This window comes from Clinocottus analis, unplaced genomic scaffold, assembly GCF_023055335.1.
Source record: "Clinocottus analis isolate CAN_PGR_092001 unplaced genomic scaffold, fCliAna1.0.p SCAF_2, whole genome shotgun sequence".
Classification (NCBI taxonomy): domain Eukaryota; kingdom Metazoa; phylum Chordata; class Actinopteri; order Perciformes; family Cottidae; genus Clinocottus; species Clinocottus analis.
In genome coordinates, this window is record NW_027175931.1 from 679,837 (window position 1) to 692,336 (window position 12,500).

Below are 12,500 nucleotides of genomic sequence, written 5' to 3' on the forward strand. Positions count from 1 at the left end.
GTGTGTGTGTGTGTGTGTGTGTGTGTTACTTACAGATGCAGATTCCATTGGAGGCGTCGAGGATGAACCCCGCCCTACACACACAGCTATAGCTCCCCCTGGTGTTCACACAGAGCCCGTTCTCACACAGCGCCGGCTGGAGGCACTCATTCACATCTACACACAGTACCACACACACATCAATGAATGTACACACAGACAGACACACAGACAGACAAACACACAGGAACTCACACACTGCAGCTTCAGGTTAAATGCATATGTTGGACATTCGCTGAAAAGTGATTTTGTATCTTTTATTCAATTGAAAATATGTTTCCAAGTTCCAGCACCAACCAACTAACTTATCAACCAACCAACCAACTAACTTATCAACCAACCAACTAACTTATCAACCAACCAACCAACTAACTTATCAACCAACCAACTAACTTATCAACCAACCAACCAACTAACTTATCAACCAACCAACTAACTTATCAACCAACCAACCAACTAACTTATCAACCAACCAACTAACTTATCAACCAACCAACCAACTAACTTATCAACCAACCAACTAACTTATCAACCAACCAACCAACTAACTTATCAACCAACCAACTAACTTATCAACCAACTAACTTCTCAACCAACCAACCAACCAACTAACTTATCAACCAACCAACCAACCAACTAACTTATCAACCAACCAACCAACTAACTTATCAACCAACCAACTTATCAACCAACTAACTAACTTATCAACCAACCAACCAACTTATCAACCAACCAACTTATCAACCAACTAACTAACTTATCAACCAACCAACCAACTTATCAACCAACCAACTTATCAACCAACTAACTAACTTATCAACCAACCAACCAACTTATCAACCAACCAACTAACTTATCAACCAACCAATCAATCAATCAATCCTGTAAAACAACATTTCCTGTGAGATCAAAAAGTTACTCTCTCTTTTTTGTGTGTTTTTCCCACGAAAGTTCAACAACTTGTGTCAATTTACACATAAAAGATGATGAAATACTTTGGTTATGTTTAATAAAAGATGATGAAATACTTTGGTTATGTTTAATAAAAGATGATGAAATACTTTGGTTATGTTTAATGAAAGATGATGAAATACTTTGGTTATGTTTAATGAAAGATGATGAAATACTTTGGTTATGTTTAATAAAAGATGATGAAATACTTTGGTTATGTTTAATAAAAGATGATGAAATACTTTGGTTATGTTTAATGAAAGATGATGAAATACTTTGGTTATGTTTAATGAAAGATGATGAAATACTTTGGTTATGTTTAATGAAAGATGATGAAATACTGTGGTTATGTTTAATGAAAGATGATGAAATACTTTGGTTATGTTTAATGAAAGATGATGAAATACTTTGGTTATGTTTAATGAAAGATGATGAAATACTTTGGTTATGTTTAATGAAAGATGATGAAATACTTTGGTTATGTTTAATAAAAGATGATGAAATACTTTGGTTATGTTTAATGAAAGATGATGAAATACTTTGGTTATGTTTAATAAAAGATGATGAAATACTTTGGTTATGTTTAATGAAAGATGATGAAATACTTTGGTTATGTTTAATAAAAGATGATGACTCACCAACACACTGTGTTCCGTTGGCTTTCTCAAAGCCAACCTGACAGCTGCTCTTGTTTTGACCTGATATAATAAGTACACAACAATAAACCAAATAGTACAGACGTACACATCTTTGTGAGAGGAGAACATCAACACAAAGTGATTCATGTGGTTTTACTCCAACAAACAGGAGGAACTGGGACTTTTATTGGGACTATTTTCAGCGGCGGATGACTTTGGGGAGTATTTCTATGTGAGAATGAGTTCATGGATCATGGCACAGAGGAAGAGGAGGAAGAGGAGGAAGAAGTTATTAGATCAGGGACTTAAAATAGAAAAACCTCGTACACCAAACTATTCATTTTTTTGGCATTTTAACAGAAATTCCAGGACAATGTGAGCGTGGTTATTAAAGGCGCATTACGGTGTTGAAGCTTTCACATGTTCAACAAACTCAACTTGCAATCTTGTGTATGAAAGTACTTTTACTGAGATATTCTACTCTGAAGTACATGTACTCTGTCGTGGAAGAAGTATTTACATATTGCACTCAAGTAAAAGTATCAACTTCTCAGTGTAAAAGTACTCCTGCATCCAAACAGTCCTTTAAGTATTTAAAACGCTTTAAGCAGCGTTCCAAATCAAGTTATTTGAATCTTTTTTAAACTGCCACTATGTTTTCCGGATGTATTTTGAATGTCTTCTTCTCCTTCATATTTTCAGCTACAGAAGCCGTTCAGCTTTTAAAATGTTCGTCTCCTTCAGGGGAGCAGTGCTATGACTTTTCATATTTCTAACCTTTCAACATTTGGATGTATTAAGCTTTTTATTACTTTTCTTTTAATGGGATCGTATGGAGAAAATCTTTAAATCCTTTAAAAGCTTAAAAGTTCTGCCTACTTTCAGCTACAGAAACCATTCAAACTGTTAAATGTTGACAAGACTTTTAACTAGTACTGTTTCATATTTTTGATATCTTCTCAACTTTTTTGAATTAAGCTTTTTTCTGAAAAATACAAATTATTGTGATGTATTGACAAAATTTTCAAATTCAACTTGTTGAACTTCAAAAGCTTAAAAGTTCTGCATACCTTCAGCTACAGATACAACTTAAACTTTGAAATATTGACGAAACCTTTGCATATTTCTGTATAATTTATTTTAGAATTTTGTGAGCAATGTTTTGATCTGTCACCATTCATGTTTTATGTTTTTTGGCAGGCAGTTAAATCCTCTTTTTCCTTCTCTCTCGTCCCGTTTTGTAAATCCTCTCTTGGTTCTTATGATGTAGTTTTGATTCCAACTTTCCGACTCATACATTTCAACCATGTGGATGTGGAGCAGTTCATATTTTTGGCTTTTAACACTTTTCAGCGGGTAGTTTTCATTTTCAGCTATTTGAGCTTTCAGCATTCCAACGCATTTTCAGGAGGAAATGCATTTCCTACTAAAAGAACTCTTTAGGCAGCAGATTGACCCCGCACCTTTGTTGATGTATAAATACCTCAGGAGTAGTGTGTGTATGTGTGTGTGTGTGTGTGTGTGTGTGTGTGTGTGTGTGTGTGTGTGTGTGTGTGTGTACTGAAGGTGTACCTGTAGTACCAGGACAGAGGACACAGTCATTCGTCCCCCAAGCTTTACCAACTCCTCTGCAGCAGATGTCTTTAGAGCGGAGACCAGGGAGAGGAGAGCTGCACTACACACACACACACACACACACACACACACACACACACACACACACACACACACACACACACACACACACACACACACATAACCACATGAGCTTGTCTACTCTTGTGTCAATTAAATACTTGAAGTGAAAAATATTTGAAAGATTGTCAAAAAATATTGAAATATGTTATCACAATATATTTTCACTGAAGGATGAATAACCATCAAACCAGATTATTTCCCAGTTTTGGTTCATTGGCTGCAAACTGAAAGGTGTGGTTGTGACATGAAGACGCCTCTCACCTGCCCGTCCTTCACCTCCCTGAAGCAGTACTTGAAGCCGGCCTGCTGGCTGAAGGTGCCGCCCCCCCTCACCGTCTGGGCCTGGACCCCCCCGACCGCCGGAGCCGGAGCGCCCGCCGACCCCGAGGACGAGGAGAGCGTCCGGAGGGCGGGACTGAACCCAGAGACCTGGACGAAGGAGGAGAGACGAACCGCTTCAGGAACAACGCAGACATCCGTCTGAAGAAAACCTCACGGAGGTTTGTTTCTTGTTACCTTCAGCACCTGGTGGACGTTCACGCTGGCCTCAGGGGGGTGCTGAACCCTGACCTTCACCATGGAGGGGCCGGGAGCTGCACACACACAGACACACACTTATTAAACATGATATTACATATTCAGACAAGGAGTGAACCCATGTTAAAGCTGCATTCTCTCTCCTGACCACCAGGGGGCGACTCCTCTGGTTGTATAGAAGTCTGTGCTTCATGTGTTAAAGCTGCATTCTCTCTCCTGACCACCAGGGGGCGACTCCTCTGGTTGTATAGAAGTCTGTGCTTCATGTGTTAAAGCTGCATTCTCTCTCCTGACCACCAGGGGGCGACTCCTCTGGTTGTATAGAAGTCTATGCTTCATGTGTTAAAGCTGCATTCTCTCTCCTGACCACCAGGGGGCGACTCCTCTGGTTGTATAGAAGTCTATGCTTCATGTGTTAAAGCTGCATTCTCTCTCCTGACCACCAGGGGGCGACTCCTCTGGTTGTATAGAAGTCTATGCTTCATGTGTTAAAGCTGCATTCTCTCTCCTGACCACCAGGTGGCGACTCCTCTGGTTGTATAGAAGTCTATGCTTCATGTGTTAAAGCTGCATTCTCTCTCCTGACCACCAGGGGGCGACTCCTCTAGTTGTATAGAAGTCTATGCTTCATGTGTTAAAGCTGCATTCTCTCTCCTGACCACCAGGGGGCGACTCCTGGTGGTCTGCTGTTATAAATAACAGCAGATCCAAACACCAACAACAGCATGTCATCAGCGCTTGGGGTCAAAGGTCAGACTCACCTCCAGACATCCCCGTCTCCTGGTTGTGACTGAGCGGCAGGAGGAACTCCGACTGCGTCAGCTCATGATTGGCCGCCAAGGCGGAGCGGAGCGCCGGCTTGGCGATGTCATTGGTGGAGCCGGAGGAGGCCGATGGGGGCGGGTCCACCGGGATCTGGCAGAACTTCCCGCTGAAGTTGGGCAGGCAGAGACAGCGGTCCTTCTGCAGACAGACGCCTCCGTTCTTACAGAGCAGAGGACAGAGGACTGCAGGGGACACAACGAAGACCTGGTCAGACCGCCATCTTGGATTAGATCGTTGTAGAGAAGGAAACCAGCTCCACATACGGAGGCCCTAAAGACGCCTGAAGGAAAGGCCCTTTAACACCTGAAGGTAAGGCCCTTTAACACCTGAAGGTACGGCCCTTTAACACCTGAAGGTAAGGCCCTTTAACACCTGAAGGTAAGGCCCTTTAACACCTGAAGGTAAGGCCCTAAAGACGCCTGAAGGTAAGGCCCTTTAACACCTGAAGGTAAGGCCCTAAAGACGCCTGAAGGTAAGGCCCTTTAACACCTGAAGGTAAGGCCCTTTAACACCTGAAGGTAAGGCCCTAAAGACGCCTGAAGGTAAGGCCCTTTAACACCTGAAGGTAAGGCCCTAAAGACGCCTGAAGGTAAGGCCCTTTAACACCTGAAGGTAAGGCCCTTTAACACCTGAAGGTAAGGCCCTAAAGACGCCTGAAGGTAAGGCCCTTTAACACCTGAAGGTAAGGCCCTTTAACACCTGAAGGTAAGGCCCTAAAGACGCCTGAAGGTAAGGCCCTTTAACACCTGAAGGTAAGGCCCTAAAGACGCCTGAAGGTAAGGCCCTTTAACACCTGAAGGTAAGGCCCTTTAACACCTGAAGGTAAGGCCCTTTAACACCTGAAGGTAAGGCCCTAAAGACGCCTGAAGGTAAGGCCCTTTAACACCTGAAGGTAAGGCCCTAAAGACGCCTGAAGGTAAGGCCCTTTAACACCTGAAGGTAAGGCCCTTTAACACCTGAAGGTAAGGCCCTAAAGACGCCTGAAGGTAAGGCCCTTTAACACCTGAAGGTAAGGCCCTTTAACACCTGAAGGTAAGGCCCTTTAACACCTGAGGTTGAGGTCTTTTATTTTAAAAAGAAAAATGAGACACCTTCACATTACATTCATACTAGTAAGTAACAGGCTCCATCACACACACACACGCACACACACACACACACACACACACACACACAGACGCAGGCACACACACACACACACACACACACACACACACACACACACACACACACACACACACACACGCTATGTTTACCGTTGGCCTGGAAACACTCGCCGCCTGTTTCACAACACTCGCTCATTCAGCTGTCACACAGATGCATTATGGGACCGGTGGGGTGGGTGTGGCCCCATCTGTTGCTAAGAGACCGCTGGGTTGAGGTCAGGTGACCTGCTGGGCGGCGGGCGGACCCGGCGCCAACAGAACCGGCCAGCCACTTCCTCACTTCCTGTCAGAGGCACAGTTACCCAGAGTTCTCTGTCTGACCTGCATGTTGGCCGTTGAATGTCCGGAAACTGATCTGTCGTCTTGTTTTGAACATTTTCCTGGTGCTAAAATAAATAAATAAGAAGTGTGACATTGAGGAGCAGCAGGAGGCGGAGCCAACAACCACGGACAGTTTCTACATTTAGTGCAGTGAACTTCTGCTGCTCCAAGTCAAGTATTCTCATAAAATGTGTCGGCACTATTGCGTAACTTCCAAAGCAGAACTTTTAGTCGTTCTTTAAAGTGATTTTCATGGAAGAGGTTCTGCACAAAAACAACAAAACACTCATAATTACGACTTTCTTTTCTTCTTCTTTACAAAAACAGGCTTCCATAGGTTTTACATTTCTGTCTTTCTGTACTTTCACTAAAGTAAAAGATCCGAGTGCTTCTTGCTGTGAACACAGTGACATCATCATCATCATCATCATCATCAGCGCTCACACAGAGGCCCAGTGGAGAGAACCCAGAGCCGTGGGGGGAACGAGAGCTGAGTCATAAACAGATTACTGAGAAGAAACAATATAAACACTCAGAGAATAATAAACAGAAGAGAACCAGAACCTTCAACACGACGTCTGACATCATGCTGAAGACGATGTGAACAACCAGCGGGTTATCAGCCCTGATCCCTCTCTCCTAGCTCCGTTTGTGGTCTACACCACTCAATGCCCGTGTGTAAGATCTCCTCTGGTTGTATAGAAGTCTGTGCTTCATGTGTTAAAGCTGCATTCTCTCTCCTGACCACCAGGGGGCGACTCCTCTGGTTGTATAGAAGTCTATGCTTCATGTGTTAAAGCTGCATTCTCTCTCCTGACCACCAGGGGGCGACTCCTCTGGTTGTATAGAAGTCTATAGAAAAAGACTCTCTATGGTGATAATGATGTGTCAGATTATCTCACGTCGTCCTCCCACCAACAATGGGACGATCCCAGTCCTTATTGTCTCTGTCACCTACACCATTTCATCATCCATGAAAGTTTGTTTCCACAACAACAACAACAGAACCACACAGAGCAGAACACTGCGTCATGTGACCTGCAGCTGGTTGACAGACCAGAGGAGTCCCAACTGATCACAGATGGATCTGTTATTCCCTCCTTCACGAAAGAGAAACCGAGAGGACGAAGAGAGGGAGGCGAAACACTGACATGTGGCTTTCATTTATCACACACACACACTTTAACACATGAAGCATATGCTTCTATACAACCAGAGGAGTCACCCCCTGGTGGTCAGGAGAGAGAATGCAGCTTTAACACATGAAGCATATGCTTCTATACAACCAGAGGAGTCGTGAGCAGTGGAATGACATCGTCCTCTTCTCTACCTGAGAGGTGAGTCCCGCCTCCTCCACACACACATGGACACACAGGAAGAGACAGCAGGTAAAAGTTACTCACAGACTCTGAAGCCCAGTCCGTGGGAGCCGTCTCTCCTTCCTCCTCCTCCTCCTCCTCCTCCTCCTCCTCCTCCTCCTCCGCTGTACAGCGTGGTCACGTTGCCGCGCTCGCAGTAGTTGACACATCGGTCCTGGCTGCAGCGCACCTTGCACACGGTGGGCGTGAACATCACCTTGACGCGCTCCACGCCGCCGCCGCCGCCGGCCGACACCGTCTGTCCATCAGCTGGCGGAGGAGAGACGAAGACGATGAAGACGAGGAGGACGGACGACAGAAAGCAGCAGAGTCGAGGCTGCAGCATGTCGAGCGATGCAGTCAGAGCTTCTGGGAGAGTTGCATCGTCCCAAACCTCTACCCTCTCTCTCTCTCTCTCTCTCTCTCTCTCTCTCTCTCTCTCTCTCTCTCTCTCTCTCTCTCTCTCTCTCTGAAAACGCAGGAAAAAGGGAGGGAAGGACCAGACGCTTTCCCTCTCGCTCCGTACTTGTTTTTTCCTAAACACTGTGTGTGTGTGTGTGTGTGTGAGAGAGAGAGAGAGAGAGAGAGAGAGAGAGAGAGAGAGAGAGAGAGAGAGAGAGAGAGAGAGAGAGAGAGAGAGAGAGAGAGAGAGAGAGAGAAAGTGAGAGAGCGAGGGAGGTAGAGAGGTAATTGAAAGCAGTGTGCAGGACTGGGCTCGGCTCCAAACTAAATGTTTAGCAAAGATCTGGTCCAGAGAGAGAGAGAGAGAGAGAGAGAGCACTAAGCTCTCTCTCTCTCTCTCTCTCTCTCTCTCTCTCTCTCTCTCTCTCTCTCTCTCTCTCTCTCTCTCTCTGGCAGCAGCTCTGTGTTACAGGATGTCAGGATGATGCAACTGCTCTGAGTTTCAGGGCCGACGTCCAGCAGAGAAAGCAGAAAAAAACTTCAACTACTGAACCTGTTAAGTTAACTCTGAATCTGTCAGGTTAACTCTGAACCTGTTAAGTTAACTCTGAATCTGTCAGGTTAACTCTGAACCTGTTAAGTTAACTCTGAATCTGTCAGGTTAACTCTCTTTATTAACAGATGTTTTAAGTGGACACATCTAAATGATGCTTTTATTTTGAAGAAACTCTCTTTACTAACATGTTTGTGTGTGTGTGTGTGTGTGTGTGTGTGTGTGTGTGTGTGTGTGTGTGTGTGTGTGTGTGTGTGTGTATGTTAATCTCCTGGTCCTGACCCGTCAGAGGTTCAATCCCAGCAGCAGTGAGAGTGATTGACAGCTGTGGAGGATTCTTCAGGGGATTTGTATGTGAGCTGCTCTGAGCTCCAACAATCACTGTATTCACTCACTGCGTCTCAGGTTGTTGGGTCTATTCCCTCTGGGCACTGGGCCAACTTCTAACTGACCTGGTCAGGACTCACATCTCACGTCTGTTTGCTTTACATTTAGTCTGATGGAGGGGGCGGGGTCTCACTGCCCAACCCGCTGTCTGATTGGTTCAAAATATGTGACCTCGACTGCGGTTCTTTAATGGTCAACGTTTCATGAGGCCTTCATGAGGTCTTCATGAAGTCTTCATGAGGTCTTCATGAGGTCTGTCATGAAGTCTTCATGAGGTCTTCATGAGGTCTTGATGAGGTCTTCATGAGGTCTTCATGAAGTCTTCATGAGGTCTGTCATGAGGTCTTCATGAGGTCTTCATGAAGTCTTCATGAAGTCTTCATGAGGTCTTCATGAGGTCTGTCATGAAGTCTTCATGAGGTCTTCATGAGGTCTTGATGAGGTCTTCATGAGGTCTTCATGAGGTCTTCATGAAGTCTTCATGAGGTCTGTCATGAGGTCTTCATGAGGTCTTCATGAGGTCCCCTCGGCAATGATTCATGACGCCCCCCTCCTTCACCAGCTTTGTTCTGCAGCAGCTACAACAAAAGCAGGAACTGTTGTGGGGTCTAATCCCAGAGACCTGTTCTAACCACCTTATCTGCGGCTCACACACGGGAACTAACTGGCATTCCAGCTCCATTAAATCACAGCGGCCTGTTTTCCCAGCATGCCGTGCTGGCAGAGGCACGTTTATCTCCCAGCAGCCCCGTCGGCTCCACGCGGCTTATCTCTGAGAACCGACCCGCACGTTGTGTTACGAGTGTTAAACACACTCGCTTAACTCGTCCACACACCGAGCCGCTCTGCGTCGTGTCTCTGCTCAGATAAACATCAACGACGGCAAGTTGTGACGTCATGAAATAACAACACCATTAATATTCCATGAAACTCATCGTTTACATGTTCAACTCTCTTTTCCTGCAGGAAGAGATTCATCAGCACGAACAACGTTGGTTTCTACTCATGTTTACAACGTTTACTGAGGGATACATCGAGAGAGAAGTCACTGATATAGACTTCTATACAACCACAGGAGTCGCCCCCTGGTGGTCAGGAGAGAGAATGCAGCTTCAACACATGAAGCATAGACTTCTATACAACCACAGGAGTCGCCCCCTGGTGATCAGAAGAGAGAATGCAGCTTTAACACATGAAGCACAGACTTCTATACAACCAGAGGAGTCGCCCCCTAGTGGTCAGGAGAGAGAATGCAGCTTTAACACATGAAGCATAGACTTCTATACAACCAGAGGAGTCGCCCCCTGGTGGTCAGGAGAGAGAATGCAGCTTCAACACATGAAGCATAGACTTCTATACAACCAGAGGAGTCGCCCCCTGGTGGTCAGGAGAGAGAATGCAGCTTTAACACATGAAGCACAGACTTCATTTTAAAGACCCAGAAGTTTCTGCTTGTGTGTGTGTGTGTGTGTGTGTGTGTGTGTGTGTGTGTGTGCGTGTGTGTGTGTGTGTGTGTGTGTGTGTGTGTGTGATAACTGACCAGCAGCAATGTGGACGCTGTACTGGCCCTTCTGAGAGTAGAAAGTCTTCACGCTGGTTTTCACTGAGGATGATGATGATGATGATGATGATGATGGTGGTGGTGATGAAGACGAAGAGTTAGGAGATGAGGTCACGGTCAGAACTTTGTTCCTTTCCTTCTCGATGTGCTTCATCAGTAGGGCGGCCATCTTGTCTCCTCTTCCTCCCTGAGACAGAGTCTTCCTCAAAAGCATGGCCTGCACCTCCCTCAGGCTGCCGGAGACACAAACACACTAAATGTACACACTACATGTACACACTACATGTACACACTACATGTACACACTACATGTACACACTACATGTACACACAGGTACGTTGAGTTCATGCTTTTACACCACTGGACGTTTTATATGAAAAGGTTCCTGTAAATGCTGAGCAGCGAGTGTTTTAGGGAGTTTGTGTTACTTTGTTACTTAATTTGTTGAAGTGTAACTGAGTCGATGACGTCTGTGACAGTTTGTTCAGTCGATATTAATCTGTCGCTTCGTGTCTCTACTTCTTCACGTGGCGGCAGCAGGAACTTCTCCCAACATCAAACCCAGCTTTTCCTTTCTGACCCACAATCCTTTGCGCGGGCGGATAAATGAGCATGAGGGTCAAAGTCCAATGTCCCACGTCACGATGAAGTACTTTGTCCTGACTGAATGCATACTACATGAAACAGGAGGTACTTTGTGAGGCCAGCTGCAGTACCTTCTGAAAGTACAAAGAACAGCTTCAGTCTTCCCACAGTCCGCCCCGACCCCACGACCTCTGACCTCTGACCCCGGGTCACGCCCATTGTTTACACGTCTTCTCAGAGAGACGCTCTGATCCTGCACCGCAGTAAAAGTACTAATACACACTGGGAAAATACTACACGACGAGTAAAAGTCCTGCATTCAGAAGTACACGTGCATGTACTTACATCAACTCCTCAATTATAGTTAATATCAGAGTACATTTTGTGTACTTGTGTATTATCTGCTGAGGAGCACCACCTGCTGTCTGAACACGACAAAGAATCCTGACCACCAGGGGGCGACTCCTCTGGTTGTATAGAAGTCTATAATTCATGTGTTAAAGCTGCATTCTCTCTCCTGACCACCAGGGGGCGACTCCTCTGGTTGTATAGAAGTCTATGCTTCATGTGTTAAAGCTGCATTCTCTCTCCTGACCACCAGGGGGCGACTCCTCTGGTTGTATAGAAGTCTATGCTTCATGTGTTAAAGCTGCATTCTCTCTCCTGACCACCAGGGGGCGACTCCTCTGGTTGTATAGAAGTCTATGCTTCATGTGTTAGAGCTGCATTCTCTCTCCTGACCACCAGGGGGCGACTCCTCTGGTTGTATAGAAGTCTATGCTTCATGTGTTAGAGCTGCATTCTCTCTCCTGACCACCAGGGGGCGACTCCTCTGGTTGTATAGAAGTCTATGCTTCATGTGTTAGAGCTGCATTCTCTTTCCTGACCACCAGGGGTCCCTTAACAAATAAAACATGTTTTTCATGTAAAAACTTTGGAGCGTTCTTGTTTTACAGCTGACATAAAAGCAGTAAAGTGTATGTATAAATACTGCGTGGAGGTACTAAAACACAGTACAAGTACTTCACTTGTTGTACTATCGGAACAAAGGAGTCGTGTTACCTTAGCGTCCTCGCCTCCTTCTCTTCCTTCACACCTTCCTGTGGCCTCGGTCCAGGGTCAGACTCTGGATCAGGTCTCCTGTCTGGATCCAGCGGGTCGTCGGTTCTGGACCTGGACTCCGGGTTCAGGTCTCCGGAGGTCGGTCCTGGGTCTCCTGTTGGAGGAGCTCGTCCCTCGGTCTGGGACCAGGAGGCGGGTCTAGAGGAGTGTGAGGGTTCCTCTTTTGGACTTCCTGTTTTGAGCCATGCAGGTCTGGCTCCCTCCTCCTCCTCCTCCTCGAGGGTCTCGGGGGGATCCGGGGCTCCTGGTCCGGGTCTTATCGCCGACTGCAGGAGGCGCACGCCGGTGAGCGAGGAGAACTCACAGCGGCGGCCGTGGAAACCTCGTGGACACACACAGCGGTTTGACCGCCGACA

General features: G+C 45.9%; 2 protein-coding genes across 2 annotated transcripts in view; both read right to left on the reverse strand.

Annotated features, from left to right (window-relative positions):
* The window catches only part of LOC137790540 (latent-transforming growth factor beta-binding protein 4), a 21,180-nt gene extending 13,205 nt beyond the window's left edge, over nt 1-7,975 (reverse strand). The window contains exons 1-7 of the mRNA XM_068584878.1: nt 7,579-7,975; nt 4,625-4,870; nt 3,843-3,919; nt 3,588-3,755; nt 3,201-3,303; nt 1,629-1,688; nt 34-156 (exon numbers count right to left, since the gene is read on the reverse strand). Of these exons, the coding sequence (XP_068440979.1) occupies nt 34-156; nt 1,629-1,688; nt 3,201-3,303; nt 3,588-3,755; nt 3,843-3,919; nt 4,625-4,870; nt 7,579-7,879 (1,078 nt within the window). The 5' untranslated portion in view covers nt 7,880-7,975. The remainder of the gene's footprint in view (nt 1-33; nt 157-1,628; nt 1,689-3,200; nt 3,304-3,587; nt 3,756-3,842; nt 3,920-4,624; nt 4,871-7,578) is intronic.
* Nucleotides 7,976-9,561: 1,586 nt separating this feature from the next.
* The window catches only part of LOC137791106 (SH3KBP1-binding protein 1-like), a 9,556-nt gene continuing 6,617 nt past the window's right edge, over nt 9,562-12,500 (reverse strand). Inside the window, exons 13-15 of the mRNA XM_068585820.1 lie at nt 12,085-12,410; nt 10,416-10,669; nt 9,562-9,647 (exon numbers count right to left, since the gene is read on the reverse strand). Coding sequence (XP_068441921.1) covers nt 9,562-9,647; nt 10,416-10,669; nt 12,085-12,410 — 666 coding nt within the window. The remainder of the gene's footprint in view (nt 9,648-10,415; nt 10,670-12,084; nt 12,411-12,500) is intronic.